The sequence below is a fragment of the Vespula pensylvanica genome, chromosome 19 (genome assembly GCF_014466175.1).
Source record: "Vespula pensylvanica isolate Volc-1 chromosome 19, ASM1446617v1, whole genome shotgun sequence".
In the NCBI taxonomy this organism is placed as follows: domain Eukaryota; kingdom Metazoa; phylum Arthropoda; class Insecta; order Hymenoptera; family Vespidae; genus Vespula; species Vespula pensylvanica.
The window spans coordinates 275,659-299,672 of NC_057703.1; the positions used below are offsets into that span (position 1 = coordinate 275,659).

The 24,014-nt window shown below is 39.8% G+C and overlaps 4 protein-coding genes and 1 long non-coding RNA gene across 5 annotated transcripts in view; 2 read left to right on the top strand and 3 right to left on the bottom strand.

Moving 5' to 3' along the window:
* Positions 1–16,099, bottom strand: part of LOC122635755 — a 45,171-nt gene extending 29,072 nt beyond the window's left edge. Inside the window, exon 1 of the mRNA XM_043826338.1 lies at positions 14,970–16,099. Coding sequence (XP_043682273.1) covers positions 14,970–15,074 — 105 coding nt within the window. The 5' untranslated portion in view covers positions 15,075–16,099. The remainder of the gene's footprint in view (positions 1–14,969) is intronic.
* LOC122635756 lies at positions 1,280–10,044 on the top strand. Its single transcript, XR_006328738.1, has 2 exons — positions 1,280–2,929; positions 9,944–10,044. It is a non-coding gene; the product is annotated as an uncharacterized LOC122635756 (long non-coding RNA).
* Positions 16,100–16,348: 249 nt separating the features above from the next.
* Positions 16,349–20,881, top strand: LOC122635747 (dipeptidyl peptidase 9). The gene is made up of 11 exons (XM_043826314.1): positions 16,349–16,435; positions 16,542–16,798; positions 16,886–17,020; positions 17,085–17,247; positions 17,328–17,569; positions 17,642–17,953; positions 18,029–18,303; positions 18,372–18,700; positions 18,895–19,146; positions 19,227–19,499; positions 19,572–20,881. Exons 2-11 carry the CDS (start codon positions 16,626–16,628, stop codon positions 19,917–19,919), a joined length of 2,502 nt encoding a protein of 833 aa, XP_043682249.1. The 5' UTR covers positions 16,349–16,435; positions 16,542–16,625; the 3' UTR covers positions 19,920–20,881.
* Positions 20,882–20,945: 64 nt separating this feature from the next.
* Positions 20,946–21,890, bottom strand: LOC122635753 (39S ribosomal protein L51, mitochondrial). Its single transcript, XM_043826335.1, has 2 exons — positions 21,743–21,890; positions 20,946–21,497 (listed from the first exon to the last, which is right to left on the bottom strand). The coding sequence occupies exon 2, from the start codon at positions 21,493–21,495 to the stop codon at positions 21,004–21,006; it is 492 nt and encodes a 163-aa protein (XP_043682270.1). The 5' UTR covers positions 21,496–21,497; positions 21,743–21,890; the 3' UTR covers positions 20,946–21,003.
* A 74-nt stretch (positions 21,891–21,964) lies between these two features.
* LOC122635751 lies at positions 21,965–23,496 on the bottom strand. Its single transcript, XM_043826333.1, has 6 exons — positions 23,285–23,496; positions 23,019–23,162; positions 22,804–22,932; positions 22,460–22,603; positions 22,271–22,390; positions 21,965–22,157 (listed from the first exon to the last, which is right to left on the bottom strand). Exons 1-6 carry the CDS (start codon positions 23,346–23,348, stop codon positions 22,093–22,095), a joined length of 666 nt encoding a protein of 221 aa, XP_043682268.1. The 5' UTR covers positions 23,349–23,496; the 3' UTR covers positions 21,965–22,092.
* Between the last annotated feature and the right edge of the window lie 518 nt (positions 23,497–24,014).

Here is a 24,014-nt window from a genome sequence, read left to right on the forward strand (position 1 = left end):
TGATGATTCACCCTGCAATTTCCCAAACCCCCTTTAACAACAATCCGATGCCGTGCCTTTTTCCCTTTTGTAATTGATTACTATTGTTATTATATTATTATTATTACTCATTATATTACCTGTAACTCGCCTAACCGTTCGGCAATTATTAGTACTTACTTTGGTGCCTGTGTATTTTATTATCTGTTCACACACACACACGCATACACAATGTTCTCTCTCTCTCTCTCTCTCTCTCTCTCTCTCTCTCTCTCACTCTCTACCTATCTATCTATCTATCTATCTATTTGTCTAGATCTTTCTTCTCTTCCCAACATCAATTTCTTCCTAATCTGAGTATTTATCTCTGTGTATTTATTATCATAATCATCAACGTCCTCGTCACCGTCTCGTCGTCCTCGATGTATATCATCGTATTCATCGCTACTGCAATCATCGTCATGATTCTCATCATCGTCATCGACATCGTGATCATCGTCATCATCATTTTTGTTGTTCGTTATTAAAAGGCAACATCGGTCCTGTTTGTGCCAGTAGCGCTCGGCGCATGCCCCGCGGGGTCTCCGCTAATTGGCTAATTAATATTAAGCCGTAATTACCGTCGTTAACCCCGCTGGGCACTAGTTTCACGCCGCCCTCTGGTTGGTCAAAATTCCACGGATTGTCCTCGAGTTCATTTGCTCTCTCTCTCTCTCCCCCTCCCTCCCTCCCCCCCCCCTCTCTCTCTCTCTGAGAGAAGAAAAAAATCCGGCAATTTAGTGAAAACGAGACTGCTAGATTTCAACTTCGAAACGACGAGCTCTAATTTCTCAAATTTAACAAGTGGAGCGAAAAGAAAGAGCTTCTCCATATATTCATCAATTTCAAAACGTTTTCCTTTTTCCTTCCGGATATATCCGATGGTTTTTACCGACCGAACAGAGAGTGGTGTTTTGCGTATATATTTCTAGCATATAGATATATATATATATATTTGGTATACACTTAGATATTCCTTTAATATATATTATTCCAACCCTTACTATCATCATCCTCCCTCGTTATCTTGCTTATCGAGCGGTTTAAGATAGCCAGTGGAATTGTTGTAGCGGCGCATGCATCTTAGCTAGACTGACCCTGGCACATTCTAACCGGCAAGTAAGAGTACAAATAAACGTAACTGATATATATTTATTCATTCCTCCTTCTTCCTCTTTCCCTATCGTTCTCTCTTTATCTTTTATCCTAGAAAAGACCCCAGAAAAAGAAATACCAATCTGTCTCTCTCTCTCTCTCTCTCTCTCTCTCTCTCTCTCTCTCTGTCTCTCTGTCTCTCTCTCTGGCTCTCTTTCATCTTACTTCCCCTTGCAAACGCAGTGATACATGTAATTCTAACGATTTTTTTAAGTATATCCAGATCGTTTTAACGAAGGAGAACGTTTCATCCCTTCTACCTCGACTGTCTCTTTTTAGCCCACCTCATCGGAATTTATTCTAAGTCGATATGCCGCGATTTTCGTGGATATTAAAAAAAGAAACAAAATGAAGAAGAAGGAAACGAATTGTCTTGCCTTTGATAACAAACTAATGATCTCAGCTGTGTTGTACGTACGTACATACATATATACATACATACATACATAGATACGTATACCGTAATCAATTTCTAATGGATTACGGCTAAGTTCTCCGAAATTTCGGAAATTTTCTGCGCGTTTTCTCGAACGTGTGTCTGATATAGTAGTAGTGCGTATCGAAGGAAATCAAATAATGGTAATACACGCAAAAGGACAAAACTTTCTCTGTCGGAACAATAAAATGCGTGATAAGTTAAGGCAAAATTCATTTAAACGTTCCTCCGTTTCTAATCGTTTCTATCTCCTTTATAGAAAAAAAAAAGAAAAAAAACACAATTAGTAAGAAAAAAAAAAAGAAACGCAAGAAATAATCGTGAAAATTTTTCTTGGAATTGTTGAATTACGCGCAAAAGGAACAGGACCCAAAGGTAACGTGGGATGCGTGCGCATCTTGCGTACGTAGACTGTGAGAAAGGGCCGAGACCGGGACCGTATTGGTAGGGATATAACCTGCCTCTGCATCGACGCTTTGACTCATTAGAGTGTGTAATCGCGTTGGGTCCGGTACTTAACCTTGGAGTTTCAACGATTAGTGCGATTAGATCGTTCAAGATTAGAGTAGATCGATATTAGCGTGTTCTCGCAGTAGATCATCCTAAACGATATATTGAAATATTAATTAGTGTTATCATTAATTATTACTACATACATATCAGTACGTGCAGAATTTTTGAAAGAAATCGTAGTACTTTCTTTTTAGATAAAGTGTGTTTTTCGCGGTGTGTGCGTGTGTGATATATTAAGTAGATATCAAACAATTTTTAACTCGTACACCGCGATTAAAAAAGTTCGATCGGTTAATAATTATCGCCCATGTATTGTCGTTCATCTAGTCATACTTGTTTATTAATTCCTAATACGGGCGTGTTATCACTCGAACCTGATATCCTTCTCCGAACCTTCTTTTCATTCCTTGTTTAGACCTGCTTTTCTCTCTCTCTCTCTCTCTCTCTCTCACACACACACACTCTCTCTCTCTCTCTATCTATCTCTATCTCTCTCTCTCTCTCTCTCTCTCTCTCTCTCTCTCTCTATTCTCAACGTGCAAACGAATCTTCCTCCGTGAGTATCGGAATAACCCGTGTGCCTTAATCCGAACCTTTTTACCCATCTTTTACTCCCGAGTATGAGCAAAACGAAATAAAAGTAAAAAAAAAGAAAACATAAACAAAGTCAAAGGAATACCAAGGACGATTTAGATGCATATTAATCCTATAGGCAGTAGAGAGTTGTGTGTCGATCGCTAGAGAATCCGCCGATCTTCGTTCTCTGGGTTGTTCAAAGTGACCGGGGCGAAAGGACGACGTGATCAGGTAAGAAGAAATTCATTTTATTCTTTATCTCTACGTATATATTTCGCTCTGTTTACCTCTCTCTTTCTCTCTCTCTCTCTCTCTCTCTCTCTCTCTCTCTCTCTCTCTCTCTCTCTCTCTCTCTCTCTCTCTCTCTCTCTCTCTCTCTCTCTCTCTCTCTCTCTCTCTCTCTCTCTCTCTCACACTCACTATAAAGTACAGATATATCTTTCTATCTGTCTATCTATCTATCTCTATTTCTCTCCTGTAGATGACAAATTTAGAAGTACACATAGATAATCGTATATTTAGCGTGTTTAGTGCAAGCATAATTTGTTGAAACTAACAAGAATTTGTTTAGGAGTTCGGCTAATTTACTAGCACTCTGCTTTCGTTTTCTCTCGATGATGGAGGAAACGATGATGCATCGGACGTATCACGCATTATTTGATAATGAATGTAATAGCGTAATGTGTCTTACTCTCGGGTGATCGATCGGTCGTCGATCGGTGGTCTACGCGTGTAGTTTCTCTATCGAATTGAATTTTCCGATCGCTCTTTTAACCAATATTTTTCTAGGAAAATTCAACCGGTTTCTCGTTTAATATAATACTCTTTTTAATTTCTATTTCTTTGTATCCGTTAAATACATTTTATTCCAAATCAATGTGTGTATTACGATCGACACAACACGATAACCAAGGTTTCTTTTTTCCTTTTCCACTTTTTTTTTTTTCAAACGTCTATTAATCCATTTTTAGAATACACACGACGTTACGACCGTGAAAGACCGAGCGTTCCCTCATCAGCAGCATAGAATAGCATATATTAACAATGTAAATGCTACTCGCGTTGATAGTTTAAAAGGTCAATCTGTCGAGTTGGTGGTACGACGCAAGTATCCAACGTGCATGCGTAATAAAGCCTATGTAACTAATCGATATATAAACCGATTGTCTCGTATCCGGTTTGTTTCTTTTTCTTTAGAATACGACAAATCGTTAATGAAGTAAAATATTAAAAGAGAGAAATGATGCGATTATTGTCGATACGAGACAACGGTACGTACGATGAATGTGACAGTGGAGCCTATACTTATAGTAGTCGCATGCGAGATTTGAAGAAAAGAAAGATCGTTGATCTCGGCAACGGTGAATGCCTTTACTGCCATCATCCATTAAACCAACCAACAACAACAACAACCATTACCTCAGTCGACGGCGAATATCGAGGGAACAGAATTATAAAAAAAGAAAAAAAAAAAGAGAGATAAGAAAAAAGAAAAAGAGGACGCGTTTCATCGACGCATTCGACACACGAAAGTTCAGATGTCAATTTTTATGCGAGTCATTTTCGATAGTCGGTGCTTTGAGAGAATCCTTTAAAATTATTCGTTCTTTTTGGTCATTTATAAGAACTTATCGAGAGATTACAACTAATCGTATATTATATACAGGGTGTTTCGACAAGATTATTTGTATTTCGAAGTACGCAAAAATGTTCGTACAAACGTTGGGCCGTCAGTTCGAAATTATGAAAGAAACGTTATCTTTCTGTCTTGTTTTTATTTATTCTTCTCTTTCTCTTATTTTATTTTTTCAAAAGCCATGGGACCCGCGCATATTTCATAGCGCTTTTACAAAGGTTGATAGCCTTATTTCTGGCGTGTGCCGGCGTCTTGTTCTTCCAGTACATACTTATACGTATGTAATACGTGTAAATATATTCACATATATCGCATATGTATATTTATATTTGTGCATTTTATCCATGTACATTGATTCGTCTAATGTACGAGTATAAATATGCATATATATTATAACGGATGTACGATTAGTATCGTTGGCTAATGTGCCAAGCATGCGTTGAAACCGTAGATCAGTGTTTTTAGATTTTACGAGAGAAAACCAAGTGGAGTTCTACGAGACTTTCCAAAGATGACAATGATCGTTAGAACGTTGATATTATATTAAACCGATGATCGTTTGGACTTTAACGATTTATTCGTGCATTTCTGTTCACGAATAAATAATGCACTGATCGTATATTTTAACAAGAATCTTACGACATGGAATATTCGACTTCGATGCTTGCAAATATTCTGCCCGAATCGATACATTTCCTTTGTACAAACTAACAGAATTCGATATTTATTTATTTATTTATTTATTTATTTATTTATTTATTTATTTATTATAAGAATTGCGTCGATTGTAACATTAATTTTTTTCCCAAGACGCATTCAGTCTCATAGATCTTTATTATTTCTCTGACGATTTATTGCAAAGAAGAATGATTGGTACGTGACTCTAGAATCTTCGCTCTAGAATCTCTCGTATCTTTGTCTCTCGTCTCCTACCTTTTCTCCAAATATATATATATATATACATACACCTATTTCAATTCCCGTTTTCGTGTGATATGGTACATATCGTTGTTAATGAGATGAAAAGAAAAAAGAAAAATTCGTTGAATTTGCTACATGCCTAAGTACGAGAGAGAGAGAGAGAGAGAGAGAGAGAGAATAGACAGATAGATATATAGATAGATATATAGATAGATAGATAGAGAACACACCAACGTGGCCTTGACACGTTTCATTTCTTTCCCTTTTTCTATGAAAAATGAGACAAATTGAAAAAAATGTTAAAAAAAAGAAAAAAAACGCTTCAGGCAGTATAATTGTTGCCGACTCAAATGCAATTAGAGTAATTTACATTGATCGAAGAGTGAGACAGCTGATTAATTAGCATTGCATGTAATCACGCAACGAATTCTTCTTTAACATGGGAAAACTAATGGGGATCACCGTTGATACCACTTTCTCTTCTTCTACAATTAGTACTGTTTAGAATTTCTTTTTCTTTTTTTTTTCCTTTTTTTCTTTTTTAATGAAACGAAGAAGGCAATAAGAAGCTAGCTAGCTAGTTAATATCGACTCGACGTGTACTTTTCTACAACTTCTTATTCACTAATTCTCTCGTATCGTACAAACTTTAACAAATAAAAAAGAAAAGAGACCAAATCGAAAGAAAAGTAAAATTTGTATCGTTCTCTTATTAGAGATTATTATTAGGACGAATTCGAGTTACGAAAAGAAAAAAAAGAGAGACAGAGAGGGAGGGGGAGAGAGGAGGTTATCGTGACTCGCGTTACGTATCAAAATCAAAAATTATTCGAGCGGGAGAAAAAGGCGGCAATAAGATAAATAAAAAATGCGCAGTCTTCCAAGATCGTCGCGTCTAGGGAAGCAGAGGAAATAAAAAGAATAAAATAAAATGTAATAAAATATAATACTTGAATCGGGAATTGGAACTCGCGTAGATCCTGAGACATCCCATAGTCACATAGTCGAGTAATGTAAATATACGTGTATGTATGTACGTATATGTATGTATGTGTATATATATGTGTGTGTATATATGTATATACATATATATATCGTACATGCATATTAACAGACATACTATGGACATTTATGATATATACTACGCATACACATCACACGCGCGCACACCACATATATATATATTTTTTCAATCTAATCCGAGTGATCTCCCTCGTCTTGTTGAAAAAGAAAAAAAAAATAAAAAAAGGAAAAAAAAATAAAAATAAAAACAATAAAGAACTCGTTTCCGATATCTCGTTCTTTAATTAATATACTCGTGTGATTTCTTTTTTACGTATAAAGAAGAAAAAAAAGGAATCCCAGCAATACTCTTTAAAGAATGAAAAGTGATTGCCGAATTACCTCGATTTCACGATTTCGATTCTTTTCGCGCGATATATCGATGCGAAACTCGAAAAGAATCTCTCTTTCTTTTTAAATATATATGCATACATATAGATATATATATATATATACACATATATATACACACACAATGACACACGTGTAGTATATATTTCTTTTGTAAATAGTTTCCTTTTAAGCGATCTAAGCCTTATTCTAACCGGACGAAAATGCTCTCAGTGAGAGTAATTAGAAGAGTTAATCGATCGAAGTTCATTAACGATACGATATCGAATCTAAACCGTGCGAGATAGATCGTCGATTTTCCCAAACGATATATAACGATATAATGTGTAAATTGGTTTGTATTCTTCTTTTTTTCAAATTCTATTCATGTGTATGTACATACGTGTCTGGACAACAAGTTAACCATTAAGAAACGTTCAGAGAAGACGTCACGGTTTTGATCGTCGATACCGACTTATTTCTCTAGAGAGATTTAGAAATTAGATTTAGATCTTAGAGTCCCACTCTCGCAAGATTTCGTCGTTTGTGCGATTATTAACTATTCGATATTGCATAAGATAAAAAAAAAGAAAAAGTAATCGTTGTTCGTATCAAGAGATGTTGTGAAATTAGTCCTTTCGACGAAAAATTGCAGAAACCCGGAACACACTTCCTCGTAATATAGTATACGTAGCAGGTAGAGAGTTATCTTAAAAAGAAAAAAAAAAAAAGGAAGATACTTTAATCGCTAATTATCGTTAACCGTACACGAAACGTAATTATTGCGAAGCAAGTAGTACTCCAATGTTTCTCCTTTCGTCGAATGTTCTTCTCCATACGTTGTCGTTAGTATCGTATTATTACGAATTGTTCGTTTCGATGTTCGATATCGATAACGTCTAGAAAATCGAAAAGATTTCGTCAGGGAGGACGAGAGATGATTTTTCGGACGTTCGAGATATGGAACGTGTTCTCTATTTAAAAAACACTATGTATGTATGTATAACGTAGAATAGTATTCACAGTTTCGTTTACTCCTAAAGGAAAGTATTCCTTTTTTTTTACCGAGATCATTTTCACACACGTAAAGGGTTGAAAACCTGTATCGCATTATTATTATTATTATTATTATTACTATTATTATTATTACAATTATTATTTATGTATCGTTTGTTTTCCTATCGTCGAAATAAATCGACAACGTAGTTAAATCTTTTGAACCCGTGAACGTATGTACCAAGTGGCAACGATTTCACATTGTTTCTCAGTTTTATTAGTACAAGAAAAGATCGATTTGGAATTAGAAATAATTTCTAATACGATTCGTTCGACTCGACGAAAATCGTCTCTAATGTCTGATCTCGTACTTATAATTTCTTTTCTTCCCATTTTTAAGACTGATGCTAGATCGTTGCCAGTAGAGAAAAACCCCGAATTCCGTAAAAGATACAGCTATCATAGAACGCTAGTTAGACACAACCAAATAGTAAGAAAATACGTAGCGACTGTGCGTTATCGATAAAAGCTATACTTTGATTATTAAGATTTGAAAAGACAATTAATAATTATTTATATGTATATATATATATATACACATGATTATACAAACACAATCCACACACGCATATATATATATGTATAAATACATATTAGCGAGTAGTAACGAGAATGGACAAACGAGAAAGAGATGCGAGAGCGACAGGACGGAGAAAGGATTGTAAGCGAGAGAAAAAAAGAAAAGAAAGAAACGAAAAGAAAAGAAAGGAAGAAGAAGAGAAAGAGAACAAATAATTACCAACGTATTTACTGCAGGTAAACTGATTAACTGTGTACCTGTTGTTGTTGAAAACATTAAAAATACTCTTATTCCACGCTAAGCGCTTGCGGTATATGTCTTTTTGCTCCTCTCCACCATATCGTCCATTATCGAGAAGCTTAAAAGGACCGTCGTCTTCTCTTTCCTCTCTCGGAAAACTAAGAACGATTTCAATCGCGAATACGAGTTTCGGTCGAAAACAAATTTTCGTTGAATAGATATATGTATCGTAATACCGAATCTACGAAGCGATAATATTCGTTTGTTGGCAAATAAGTTTTGACCAATTTTCTTTTTCTTTTTTTTTTTTTTCTTCCTTCTATCAGCGCGAACGCGAGTGTCAATATTTGTAAATATCGTAGGAACGTTAGTATTTGAAGGAGTAGATGATAATCATCCAATATTTGTGTCCTTTGACATACACAAAGAGAGACGAGTAAACAAACATACACGTATCCCATTTATACATATGTACACATACATTCCAGCTGAGCTACGACGTTGAAGCCAGTAATTATTAACCGAGCATGAAGATACGTAATAACGAAGTGCGTATTAACGAGGAAATCACCGTTGAAAGTGTATCGAATCGAAATAATTATTTTTCTCTTCGATCGGAAAATGACAAATTTCCTTATCGTTTGTTTATCGAAAAATTCTTGAGATATATATATGGACCTTTGAGATATTTAGATTCGATATACTTTCGAGTAATACGTACAACGACGAATACGAGACGATCAAAAAGTAGATTACTCGCTTATTCGTACCAAGTCGGAAAGTAATTAGGAAAGTCGAGAGGTGAGTGACAATAAAGGACGAATATTTTTGCATATATTTTTATCTTGTAACAAATATATGTGTGTATATGTATATATATATATATACACACGTATATGCATATGTATATAATTGTGACGTACGTACGTTACAATTCGTTTACACTTTACGATATCGTTCTTTCTTAACATTTTTTGTTCTGATCATCCTACCGTTAAAACCCTTCCTAAAATATCCCACCGTGAATCCAAGTAGTTTTTACTCGATATATACATAGATTACTATATGCGTACTTGAACCAATATTAGAGTAAAATAACGTAGGAAGTCGTCTTTACTCGTAGATATTAATATAAATTGATCGTCGATGTGTGTATCGTGAAATTGTATGTAGAGAAAGGATCTCTAGTGACGATTCTTTCGTTCTTTTTGGCAACGAATTTCCGAATTTATCTAGCATCTATCGAGAACGATGTGGCCTACGATGACGTTAGAAAAAGTAAAAAAAAAAAATAAAGTAGAAAAGACATTGTACGTCGTCTGATCCATTATTAAATACATAGACGTATGATTCCATAGGATCTTTCGGCCAAGGTCCTTTACGCGCAGGGAAATACTTGCAAAGAGTTTTACGCTCGAAAGAAGAAAGAGGAGGTGGATGCAACGACAACGAAATTTCGGAGGAATATTTTTTTTTCCAGGAAAATGGCAAAGGGAACACCAGGGAAAGCACATCGATTAGTAAATAATAATAATAATAATAATTATGACGATAATAAAGATACATACACGTTAGAAAATATTTGTACGTTGCAATCTTAGATGAAAATAACATCGACAAATGAAGGAAACGAATCGATCGATCCTTTTGGATCCTAACAACCTCGATTATTCTTCGCATGGACCAGAAATTCGTTCGTTTGATCAGGACCATATAGTTTTCATCCGTATGTACACCGTGTCTCATTTGTCTCGAAGAAAATTGTTGGATTTCAAACGATTCGATCGAATGAGACGCCTTGTATGAGTGAGCTCGTAATTTAATTGTACGACATATATATATATATATATATATATATATATATATATAAAATATCTATAAAGATTAAGAAGCGATCTCGAAGGTCTTCCACGTACGCTTTTTTCGCGTTTCACAGATTCTTATCGTTTCGTTGTCGTGAGAGGAACATTTTTTTGTATCGTTCGATCGTTAAAAAGAAAAAGCGAAAAGATCTCTGACAGGTGCGATCAAGAGCGTTCGATTAAGTAAACTTGTAACATTAATATGCATAGGAAAGCGTGCGGCACTTTTCAAACGGGCAAAACGAGATCGAAAAAGTAAGCTGCGTTTATTATTTTGCGGTATATGACGCGCGCACATACATAAACATGTTTACGTATATGAACGTATAAGGACGTATGTGCGTCAAGCAGCAGTAACAACACAGCGGCGGTAGCAGCAGCAGCAGCAGCAGCAGCAGCAATAAAGCGTTAGGAAAAGTGACTTAAGTTAAGTGCTTTTATATGTTTATCCGAGTACAAAGGGTGTACATAGGATACATATACACATATACGTATATACGATATAAATATGTATTATTTATGCTAGTGTATGCGTGTGCGTGTAAGCTTCGAAACGTGTGCTCGAAATTAAAACGGTAATAAGAAAGTTATTGTATTATCGGGGGATACGATCGTCGATAGGGGAAAAAAATATCTATGTAAACATTTGAAATAGGATAGACGCGTTCTAGACCCAGTTGATTAAATGTTTTCTCACTCAGTCGTTCCAGTGCGATCGGACGAGGAATACATTTTCAACGTTTCTTACCAGAGGGAAGTCGTCTTGAAGATAAAAAAAGAAGAGGAAGGACCAGGAAAAGGAGATCGAAAGCAAGCTTTGATTACTTACGAATCGAAATATTGATTGATATCGTAATATTATATAAATGACGTCGCTATACTTTTTGTTCCATTGTGATTATCATTATCATTATTACTATTATTATTGCTATTACTATTATGATTATTATTATTATTATTGTTGTTGTCATCAGTACCGACTTTCAATCCTATCGCTGTGCGTTACCACTCTTATCGTTACGTAAAACTAATTTATAATGGAAATACTAATAAGGCGAAGGCTTCCGTGTAATAACCCCATGACCTCGTTTTTCTCGCACGACCAAAGGATATACGTATACAGGGTGTCTCGCCAACGATGGAACGACGAAACAAGTAAGTAACGTAGTACATTATATCGATCGAAGCTAAGCAACGTGTTACGACGATTTCACCAGATTATCCCGATTATATTCCTGCCGGCGGAGAGAGTAGAGAATTAAAGTCGAAAAATAATACTCGAATCTTGGAGCGGAGCGAGGAAACGAAGTACACGGTAGTGATAAGAGGAATAGGAGAAGGGCGAACGTATCGTCGAGTAATAACGTTCGAAATCGAAACGAAAGGTTAAATAACGTGTTACTCGCGTAAGTAGGTATATAAGTTTGGGTCACGTAAGGAACGGGACAATTATCGACCGCTAAAAGTTGCGTTATCCCATTAGGTGGAATAAATCGTTCTCTCTCTCTCTCTCTCTCGATCGTCTGCCATGATATATCACGGCTCGAGAATCGAGAATAAGGGAAAAGGTAGGGAAGAAGGTCGTGACGTTATCCCCTTAATATCGGTCGCATGTTCTCTCTCGCATTCGTTGCGTTTCGTTCGAAACGAGTTTAATACCTTGACACGAGAAGACTCGTGTCCTCGAAGGTCACCCAGGCAGATTTACAGGCTTGGAAATGCCTGTCGTTGACCCAGAGGAGGGCGAAGGAACGGCTCTGGATCGTGGAGGATGAAGAGGTGGAAGGGAAAAGGAGGAAGGAGGGTATATATATATATATAGAAGGGAGGAGAAAGCAGATCGATATTGAAACCCCCTGGGGTATACACGTTACCTACGCTCCTGTCTGCTAAATAGCAGCTCGACCTGAGAAAAGGCTGCTTCAGGGAATATAGACCGTGTGTGTGCGGCTTTTCTCTTATAGCCTTTCTATCGTCGACGAGAAAAAGAGAATAGAGAAGAAGGGAGAGAAGGGTCGGACAATCCTAGATAAATTCTTTCGTATCTCGAGCCCTTTCGACCGTCTCTTTTTATTTTCTACGAAATCGATCGTCCTACGCCATGTTCGCTTTTTTAATACCTAGAACATGTTTCAGGGCGAAACGACGGATATCGTTCTTTGTCGAATATATTTCAAAAACTCGAGATCTCGTTAGATCGTGGCATATTTTCGTTCCGCACACACACGCACGTTCCTGGAAGAAAAAGAGGGTGCGAGAGGGCGTTTACGCGAATCTTCTCGCGGACACACCCCTGTTCCGACACGAGCGTCCTACTCCATTTCCTTCCTTTCTTCGTTTCGCGAGAACGCGAGAGAAAGGGAGCGAGTCACGACGGCTCATTTATTTATTCCTTCGCTGGAGATAACGCGATAATTGCGACATCGCGATTAATCGGACGAGTTTTAAAAAGATATATCCGACCGAACTTGGATCAGATCTTTTCGAGTAATTTATTCCTTCCGACTTATCGATATTTTTGTCGAGATTGCTTCGTTCGACCGTCCGAAACGCGACGATGATAAAATCGCGAACGTTTCTAGGCTCCTATAGAATTGTCGTTTAAGAAAAAAAGACACGTAGGAGAGGAGTCGCCAAAGATTTTTTTTTTTTTTTTTTTTTTTTTCTTTCGTCGCGGACACTCGATTTCGCTGTGTAATATTCCGCGTACGTCGGCTCGAGGGGCTTTTCGAGGATTTCGTTATCACTTTGCTACGACGTGATATTCAATATAGCTGACTGCATTATGTAGCGACTCGGACAAGACGTTGGCTGGAGCATGGGAAGGGAGAAGAAAGAAAAAAGAAAGAAGGGAGAAAGTCGAACCCGAGTAAAGTATGTCGTTTGCTGGTCTTGCATGCCAACTAAGTAAAACGTATACGAGTATGTAGAGCGCACGAATATCTCTGACATTTCTTCCGATCTTTCGCGCGTAAAAACGTCGAGATCGTTTGGACCGATAGACCTTTTTTTAACCTTCTCTAGAGCGTAGAGAAAAACGAGGCGCGAAAATCGTACCACGGATACTTTTCTACCGAACGCGTATGTCTAATCCATTTTCTCATTTCCCTAGTAAATGCACGTTTCCTGTAACTCGTTCCATACTCTCGTGTAATGCTTCGCTCCCTTGAGCGTAGAATCGAGGGAGAGAAAGATGGCTTGAGAGAGAGAGAGAGAGAGAGAGAGAGAGAGAGAGAGAGAAAAAGGGTGGTAGGTCTCTTGGTAAATGTTGAAAAGAAAGGGAGGGAGAATAACGAACGAACGAACGAACGAACGAACGAACGAACGAACGAACGAACGCGAACGGCAGGGCAAAGAGTCGCAGAGCTTAAATCTTTGATGCTGGAGGGCTCGTCTAAATGCCCGCTTCTTCCTCTACGGGTTACTTTCTTTATTCTTCGTACAGCCCAATACAAAACTTAATAAAGGTAAGAAACGAGAGGCATCGACTCTCTCCCTTCTTTTCTCCTTTCTTTCGATCGAGCCGAGCAAAGAAGATCCAACGAGAAAATGTCATTTAACGAGCACTAACTTTACTATTATTCATTTTTATAATCTCGATTTGCTCGATGAAAGTGTCTCGTCCCAGACATCGAAAAACATTTCCCCTAGAAAAGCGATCGTTTTACGAGGGACGACGTCGAGACCTGGTTTCCAGTAGAGGAGGAGGAGGAGGAGGAGGAGGAAGAGGTCGTATCGAAGAAAAAAAAAGAATTCCCTAAAGAATTCTCGGTACCGAGACGTTTCCTTATATCTCAAGAAAATATACTGCCCTCGTAAAGGAGAGAGAGAGAGAGAGAGAGAGAGAGAGAGAGAGAGAGAGAGAGAGAGAGAGAGAGAGAGAGAGAGAGAGAGAGAGAGAGAGAGAGAGAGAGAGAGAGAGAGTAGATAGAAAATTGCAGCTACGTGTGGACCATCGAGATAGTACGTACGAGACACGCGACATTTTCTACTCCGCTAAAACGAACGAGCTCTTCTTCGCTCTCGAAGAAAAGAGAAAGGGAAAAAGAAAAACTGAAGAAACAGGGAGTCGTATCTCTCTCTCTCTCTCTCTCTCTCTCTCTCTCTCTCTATCTCTATCTTCCTCTTTTCCCTTTTTCTCCGGGTAAGTTGTTCGCATCTTTGCCCTAAACATGTCCGGCTCTGCCGTCGGCTCGGCGATGTTTTAAAAATAAACTCGCGCTGGAATATCGTTTCTACCGTTGGCTCCCTTCGTATCCTCCATCACCACTACCACCACCACCACCACCACCACCACCACCAGCAGCAGCAGCAGCAGCAGCATCACCTCCACCATTACTATCCGAGCTACGTCTCTCGGGCAGCGCTCTCGTCGCATTCGAAATGATGCTTTTATCTCGATTGAACCGCGCGCGAATTCCATGGCCGAGGCTTTCCTCCAATTAATATATCGAACTTCCTGGCACTCGAAGGATTTTATCGACGAGAATCCTGTGAGATATACGGCCGCGATCCGAGTCTAACGCACTTTTCTTCCTTTTCCTTCTCCCAGCCATCCCGTCGGCCGTTCTTTCGTCGTACAGCGAGGTAAACGATCGAACAAAGTTGAAACTTTGAAAGCTATCGATAGAAAATTTCACTCACCTCCCACGAATGGCCTTTTGGAAGTTTTAAGTTCTTGAAAAAGTTCCAGCGGTAATGACGCTGAAACTGCGAGTTACAATCGGGCCTCTCCTTGTCGTTCGTCATTGCGATCTCAAAGACGTTGAGATCGTACGACCGACGTAGATGGAATAATTACGAGACGATTTCGCGCGTCTTTGTCTCTCGTTGAAATACGCGATTACGTCGTACGCGATCGAAACGACGATCCTCGTTTCCCTTCTTTTCAATGTTTTTCGCCAGACAGGAAATTGACTTTTTCATTCGTAATGCTCCCGATTAATTATTCTCTCTGTCTCGCACGTGATTGGTCAACGCGTTTACAATATCTCGACGGCGGCGAGTTACATGACAATGCAAGAAAGATTTAAAAAATGTTACGCGTCACTCGATGCGTATTCGATTCGATATTTGTTACACGGGTCGTCAAGGATCGCATTTCGTTCCTCGCTTGTCGATCGTCGTTCTTTTATCTCGAAACTAATCGATACGACGTTTCAGAAAGTTTCGATCAGTTTCGATCGTACGGGGTTTTCGCCCGGAGAACCGCGTACACGCTTGGCTGCCATTGGTCGCGCGTACCGGATTAAAAATTTTATGCGAAGATGGCGATAAACGTAAGCGATGGCAAGCGCAAACGTTCGCGTTTCTATATGCACGTGCACCTAGCCTTTAAGCGCAACGAAAAGATCTTTCGATCTCATTGGTTAGGGCGAACGAAATAAATCAATCGGTTGTTTAAAAAGTTTTGCGTTGCGACGCGTTGATTGGTCGAGCTGTCGACGGAGGATGTCGACATTTTTTTCTACGATGCGATTGGTCGTGGAAAAAAGATGGTGGAACTATTTGGATGGTCGTTTAAAAAAATAGCTAAAGCCGGCATTGTTCTCGAAGAGGAAGGAAAGATTTGTGGTTAGTTTCGGCGCGGTCTTTCTTTCTCCTACTCTCGTTCGGTCTCTGTTTCTCTCGTTCGGTCGCCTTCGCGTCAGGTATCGCAAAGAAATTCCCATCTGGCTTATACGCCGGTATCCGCGAGACGAAACGAGCTCTTCTCGGTCGTCGTCGTCGTCGCCACCGCCGCCGCCGCCGCCACCGCCACCGCCACCGCCACCGCCACCGCCACCGCCACCGCCACCGCCACCGCCACCGCCACCGCCGCCGCCGTCATCGTCGACTAGGGAGAACGAGGAAGAGAGGAGAGGATAGCGAGCGAGTAAAAAACAGTTGTCATGCTGCGCCGTTCTAACGGCGAGGAGAGATTTTTGGCGGTAGTAAAGCACGCGCATCCGCGAATCGCGAGAAATTGATGCCGTGCTTTCGCGAGAGAAGGGAGATCTCGAGAGCGTTAGACGAGGAGCAGCAGCAACAGCAGGAGGAGGAGGAGGAGGAAGGTGAAAGTGAATGGACGGCGGTGGAAATAACCTAAAAATAATCGTTCTCGTAGGAAGGTGCGTGGAGCGATAAGAAACATCCTCGCGAGAAAGAGAGAGAAAGAGAGAGAGGGAGAGAGAGAGAAAGAGATAAATCTCAGGGTGACGTCGCGAATCGTTACAGGTGATCGTCATGATCGTTCCACGATGTCGCATCTCGTACGCGTGACTTAGGAGATAGGAGAAGCGTGCAATTATCGCAAAAAATATGGACGCCTGTAACGAAGGCGTAGACCGGACAGGAACATCCGATGATACTACCGCGAGAAAAACCTGGCCAGAACTACGCGGTGTGGTCAGCGACTTGAGGAGAAGATTGTCAGGCGTATCGGCGGGCTCGGTGCCTGGATCCATAACGTTTCGATCTTTGCCCGATGGACGGTAAATCTCTTTCCATTGGTCGTTCGAACGGTCGTGTTTGTAAGTGTACTTGTAGCTGTGTATCTAAAATATCACTCCACGTTTCAGCACCAGAATATATTTTCTCAGTACTCCGAACAACGGTTGGGAAACTACGCTTTTGTACGTCGATATTGCACACTCCGATCATGCCAATGGGTATCGGCTTCACTGGCAACCGGTCATAGAAGCAAACTTTCAAAGGTAAGACGTTGGACCGGAATCTCAACATTCTAGGTTCTGATCCCTCGCTTCCAAATGACTTCAGCGTATCCAGTACAAATAGATTGTCGAGGGAGGAGCAGCTCTTGTGGGAAAGGAAGAGGCTAGCTACTTGGGGTATAACTAGTTACGAAATTCATGCGGAAAGCGGCAAGTTAGTTTTTCCAGCTGCAAGTAGTTTGTATCAATGTATAGACACAGGCTTTATGGTAATTAACTCGAGATCGTTGGTCTGGCGCGTGCGTTTGTCTCTCCAAGGAAGGAATAATCGTTTATCTTTTCTCTTTAGCCTGGACCCTTGTTCCCATCCGAGATTAGAATATCTGCTTCGGGTGCTAAACTGTGTCCTCAAATTTGTCCATGGAACAACGCGTTGATCGCTTATACGTGCTCCGGTGACTTGTATTTGTCGCACAGCGTCACAGGATCGTCCGTGAGATTGACTCATGCTAGAAAAGGAGGCAGAAGTTTGACCGACGATCCTCTTACCGCCGGTACCCCTTCTTACGTCATGCAAGAGGAGTTCACTAGGTTTGTAACTTTGATCGCTTCGTGCCAGTGCCCTAGAACCAGAGCTTATCTCTAACGAGAATCCGTTCGTAGGTACATAGGTTTCTGGTGGCAACCAAAGTCTAGCGACGGCATTTATAGAATAGTCTACGAAGAGGTCGACGAGAGCGACGTGAAAATATTTTGTTTCCCTTCGACGTCAAACTCCGAAGAGATAGATGAATTTAGATTTCCTCGAGCCGGCACGTCGAACGCTAGGAGCAATTTGAAAATGGTGCAGTTTCGATTAACGGAGACCCTGCAGATCGTTGACGTTGAAATATTAGAACTCCAGTATCCGCTGCAGATCATGTTTCCTTGGATGGAATATATGGTCAGAGTCGGTTGGACGCCGGACGCTCAATAGTAAGCACCTCGTCTACGCTCGTGTAAAGTGGTTCTTCGTTAATGTTCCTTCTTTCTTCTCCCTCCAAATAACAGCGTTTGGGTGCAGTTATTGGACAGGAAACAACAAAAGCTCGAGCTGGTCCTACTGTCGGTCGACAACTTTTCCGAACCTCCTACGAGCGTATACAACACCAAATCTTCCTCCGCGAGCGTCCAGGTTTTGTATTCCGAGCAGAGCACCGTTTGGGTCAACGTGAACGATTTGCTTCACTTCTTGCCCTCGGACGAACCGACGGAAGTAAAATTTCTTTGGGGCAGCGAGGAGTCGGAATTTCGACACTTGTACCTCATAACGTCCAGCATAACCGGTATAGAAAAATACTTGTTCTCGTAGAGCTCTTCGCGAACGTTACTGACGTTTTCTTTGTTCGTTTAGGTTTGAGCAACGGAGTGGAAGAATCGCTGGATCGAATGGATAGTATCTTTCTGCAGCCACGCGTTACCTCGAAGATCGCGTTGACGCAAGGCGATTGGGAAGTATTGGGTAAAAAATTATGGGTGGACGATAGCAATTCTATAGTTTATTTTTGCGGCTTGAGAGAGGGTCCGTTGGAACAACACGTGTACGCCGTCTCCCTTCGTCGACCATTGGAAATAAGACTTTTAACGAGACCCGGATATAGTTACAACAACGTATATTTCAACAAGGAGTGCACTATGCTAGTTACCGTCTACAGCTCCATCAAAACGTTTCCCATATGCCAAGTACGACCGATCAATGTTCGAAATCCGTTAGTCGAGATCGTCGATTCGTTACCTCAAACACTCGTTTCTCTCTCTCTCTCTCTCTCTCTTTCTCTTTCTCTCTCTCTCTCTCTCTTTCTCTTTCTCTCTCTCTCTCTCTCTCTCTCTCTCTCTCTCTCTCTCTCTCTCTCTGCATATACGTCTTGTTCTTTTAGGTGTTTAGGGTGTCTCAGTCAGATTGGACGGTGGAGAGTATAACGCTTACCCCGGTCGGTTACTTGTTGGAACCGTCTTCTCCCGAATTAGATTTATTTGCACCAGAGATTTATACCTACAAGATAATGTCGGGGGATACGATTTACTCCATGATTTTTAAGCCTCATAATTTTCAAGCGGGAGTAAAGTATCCTACGATATTGAACGTTTACGGCGGACCGGAGGTACAATTGGTATCTAATACGTTCAAAGTGAGTACGAGATGTTCGTGCCGTATCCGTCGAAACTAGAGTGTCTTTACGATTATATAAAGGATGAAATATTCACGCAGGGTATGAGACACTTAAGAATGCATATGCTGGCCGCGCAAGGCTATTGCGTTGTTTTAATCGATTCTCGTGGCTCGCAGCACAGAGGATTGGTATTTGAGAGCCATTTGCAACGTCGAATGGGAACCGTCGAATTGAACGATCAGGTCGAAGTTTTAAGATGGCTAGCGGAAACGACGGGATACATCGATTTGAATCGCGTCGCCCTTCACGGTTGGTCTTACGGCGGATACCTGAGTCTTATGGGTTTGATACAATATCCCGACGTATTTAAGGTACGTCCAATTTTGCGCCATTGCGATCGAGACGGAGAGACTCTTAATAAGAAAAAATCTTAATGTTTGCAGTTGGCGATAGCCGGGGCACCGGTTACATCCTGGAACTTTTACGACACCGGTTATACCGAGCGTTACATGGACCTTCCTCAAAACAATCCGCACGGTTATATGACCGGTTCGGTTTTAACGTACGTTAGCAAGTTTCCGGACGAAGAGAATAGACTTTTGATCATTCACGGACTCATAGATGAAAACGTTCACTTTTTCCATACCAGTCAGTTGATAAATGCTCTTGTAAAAACTGGAAAGCCGTATCAATTGCAAATCTATCCGAACGAAAGGCACAGCCTCCGAAATTTAGATGCTAGTAAACATTACGAAACTACCTTGCTATCGTTTCTGCAAAATCATTTATGAACCTGCTCTTTTACACGCCGATTAGGTCAATTTTACACACCGATCGCTGGTCGCACGAACGACCCTTTTTTAAAAATTTAAGTAACTGCCATTGTTTTATGTATATAGAACTCAAACCGAATTAACGATCTGTCGCCGTTTTTCTACATCTTCGCGATGGTATAGACAGGTATTCGATTTTAGGCCCTGTGTCGAACTCGAAGCCTCGGGGGTATGTTTAAGCAGTATTACATTTTTACTACGAGAACTTGCAATAACGTCTAGACGATACGTACGTTCGAAACGTACGCTATCGTTATTAATATTATTAAAGAGACCTGTCGAATATCCCATAAGCATATTAAACGAAAATAATCCACCGTCTGAAAGCGCTTGAAACGCGAGATTGAACCGACGTTGTACCACTTTGTTATGCCATGGAACCATCGCGGAATACGTTAAAAACACACGTCTCTCGAGTCCGTGACACAAGCTCGTACGTTTATTACGAAGGCTTACCATCTAATAACCGTAATAACGATCCTAGATATTTTTTAAGAAAATCGACAATACTCGCAATTATTTTGTACATATATATATATAGATACATACATACATATATATATATATATACACACACACACCACACATAAATACGTGCGTATAATCAAACGTAGATCTGCATAAGATTTTTGTAGGGCTTTTACCCTAATTGTACTTAGAACGTATTTCTGCTATACAAGATAATACGTATATATGTATGTATGTACACGCACATACACATATATACATATGTCTGTCTTCTTTTGGTTATCACAATTTTCCGCTTGATTATGTATATACGTGTGAAACTGTCAGATCTTTTTACAGTAAACAATTATGAAAAGTATTTTAGCGATAACACTATTTGCGATCTTGATCATTGTGAAATTACCGTATATCCGATGGATAATCATTTGTCAATAAATAAATTCGCTATTTTATACTTTGTACGATGTTCGATGATGACGAGCAAAGGACGACGTTGTCTCAACGGATACAAGTGGCTTCTTAAATCTAGATTCGTTTATCTTTATTAGCTACAACAAATTATATCGTTCGTTTCTTATTGCTTTCTAGAGAATCCAGTCTTAGTCTTTCTATTCAATTTCTTATATAGGAACCTTATCCTCTTTTGCAGTTCTTTCCATTTGGTCGGTCTTGCGATGGGGAAGATACCGGATTTCCACATCTTTCTCTTTCTCAGTAACACTTTATATTCGTTTCCTTTGACTCCTCTTAGCCAAGATGGTACCTTGTAAAGTATTCTCGTAGGATGCAAATTTTCGGATCCTAAAATATCGATGTAATCGTTTTGTCCAAACAATGCTCTTTTCTCCGTCCAAGCGTTCACTGGATTGTATATTGGCATTGGAAGTCTGTTGGTTCCTCCGGTATGAGGCAACAATCCTCTCATATCTATCGGATCGTTGTAACCGTATCTTCGTACCAACGGGCCTCTTGCTATTTTGTCTGCGTGATAACGATACCGTACCGTGGTCACTTGCGGGGTCCAACTACGTATAGCAGTGCGTATCGTATTTACGATAAACGACATTGCTGGAAAAACGATGAAACATTTTTCAAATTTTCCATGTAAAAAAAGTGCTAGAATAATGCCGATCAAAGACACCATTACGTAATTAATCGGCTAATATTGCGTTCAAAAGTGTCCAACGTGTTTTCGTCGAACGTTTAATATTTCTTCTCGACTTAACCTAACTTTTCTCGAATCATAGGACCCTTCGCGTGTAACGCGTTTCTTAAAATCGTCGCTTAACGAACATGTATTCGCAAACACGTACCTTTCTCTTCTGACGCGTAAATCTCTTTTCAAACTGTTATTTATCGTATTATCGTATTATCGCGTAATCGTCTCGTATTAATCTATATAGTTATAACAACACCGTCCACCATCTTTCATCACGTTGTCGTTCCGATTCGAACACCGAGTGCGCTGAGGTTTGACGACAGCAAGCAACTTTGAAGAAGAAAAATTCGAAAAGGACGTGTAAAATTTATACTCGTTTCGTGACGCAATGGTCGTTTTATTTATTTGAAAGAGGAGAAGATGGAACAAAAATTGTATCGTTCTATAGAAAAGTCTTGCGTTTTTTCTCCGTCGATAAAGTCCTACGATATATTCTTACGTTAATCACGCTATCCGTGCTACGATCATCGATACGATCAGTCCTATCGTCGTTGTCGCAACGGACGAACCTAAAGGAAGAAAAAAAAAAGGAAAAGAAAAAAAGATGAAAACAAGAAATAGAGGGAGTAAAGTATTAACGTATAAGAAAAATTAGTAGGGGCTAAGCCAATCCCCCGTTAACCTTTACTGCATCGCGGATCGTTATCTCTACAAACGCATTCGCCGTTTTTACATTGTAAAACGTTCGGTGTGCCATCGTCGAGGAAGCACTCGTAATCCTTGGTACACGAGTTATATCGGCCTTGAAAAAGAAGAATTCGTTGTTATCGTATTTTCGTGAAAGCATTTATTACGAGGATCAAGGAATTACCACGAGCCTGAATGCATTTGCCAGTTTCGTTGACGAAACGAAGGCCAGTGATGCAACGACATTTATTATCGATGCATATCGCACGTTCCATAGCTTCCTCGCAGTCGTCCCTTTTTTGACAAGCGTCGCCTTCTTTCGACGGTCCTAAAAAATTATATATATATGTATATAAAACAGTCAGAAAAATCGTAATTTACCGATCGAGGAGCCAATCGACGAAGTAAGTCTTCGCGTATGATAACTCGAGTCAAATTTACCGACCGAGTTTTCTAATCTTTCGCATATTTTTTTCATAAGCTCGTCGGTGATACGGATATCGAAGGAAAAACGGCACAGCAGCTTACTACTTATACAATTAGACGAATTGTTTATATCCAGGGTAAATGCGTCTTTGCAAGTACACACGTTTTGACGACAAACCGCATTGGACATGGTACCGCAAGTAAAGTCATCGACGCAACTCAGTCCGGCTGCTGCAAAGACGAAAGAAAAAGAAGCTTTACGTTTTCGTTAGATCCTTTTGATCATCGACTCGATTCGCATTGAAAGAATCTCTTACTGGCGAGACAAATCGTCCTCTCGGGATTGGGTGCGTAATATTGCTCGCATTGACAGATCCGTTGAATACGACAATATGCATGTTCGATGCAATTGACGTCCCTTTCGCACGGATCTCCGAACAACACCGTTCCATGTTGTTTCTCTACGATAGAAAAAAAGAAAGGAAAAAACAAAAAAATAATAATCAAGTCGACAGTCAGGAAAGGTTTTCTTCGTGCGACTGATCACTGAATGTAATCAGTTTGGTACAAACGGAGCACTTACCTTGCGCCGAACACAAAAGAAATTCAACAATAACGAGACAAAAGAAGACAACGAGTCGTCGCATAATCGTTATCCTGGTACGAGTTAAGAATCTTTATCTAGAATAATTTGATATCTCAATCGCGAAACAATCGGAGCATCGTACTCGACTCGTTCGAATGACGAGGATATAAACGTTAAATTGACTCCAATGCGTGCACACTTTCCGTGATAATGCTTATCTCTTTATCTATCTCTTTTGCTGTATACGTTTCTAACGACAGGGTTTTGAAGATTTTTTGTTCAATATGAAATACATACACACATATATATATATATATATGACGAAAACCTAATCAGTTCTGTCAAACGTATGACGCATAAAGGACACATTTCGTACGACGCATAGCACAGATATGACACATATAAAGTTTCTTCTACGTGGAACGAAACTTGGAATTGTTTGAAATCAGTGTGCATAGGAAATACGAGCTCTTATCTATTGAATGTAGCTGTCACCGTCGAGAAACGTTTTGAATGAGACGGAAATAGAAACGAAAAGGATAACAACGCGAGAGGCCTTTCGACGATAACAGCGACGATAATTCGTTCCTTCGTTTAATAAATCTCATTCCGACTAACTTATCGCGAGATCGATTTAAGAAGAATTGATGGATAATAAACGTGGATGACAGTGTCTCATGCTTCTCGGCTTACGTGGACTGTAATCGACGTAGAAGGTCGTACAGGA

Coding starts and splice junctions, on each gene's coding strand:
- LOC122635747 (XM_043826314.1), top strand. CDS start 16,626: ATGGACGCCTGTAACGAAGGCGTAGACCGGACAGGAACATCCGATGAT. Junction 18,304..18,371: donor CATAACGTCCAGCATAACCG/GTATAGAAAAAT, acceptor TTGTTCGTTTAG/GTTTGAGCAACGGAGTGGAA. Junction 18,701..18,894: donor AAACGTTTCCCATATGCCAA/GTACGACCGATC, acceptor TTGTTCTTTTAG/GTGTTTAGGGTGTCTCAGTC.
- LOC122635753 (XM_043826335.1), bottom strand. CDS start 21,495: ATGTCGTTTATCGTAAATACGATACGCACTGCTATACGTAGTTGGACC.
- LOC122635751 (XM_043826333.1), bottom strand. CDS start 23,348: ATGCGACGACTCGTTGTCTTCTTTTGTCTCGTTATTGTTGAATTTCTT. Junction 23,163..23,284: donor TCTTTTGTGTTCGGCGCAAG/GTAAGTGCTCCG, acceptor TTTCTATCGTAG/AGAAACAACATGGAACGGTG. Junction 22,391..22,459: donor CAAATGCATTCAGGCTCGTG/GTAATTCCTTGA, acceptor TTCTTTTTCAAG/GCCGATATAACTCGTGTACC.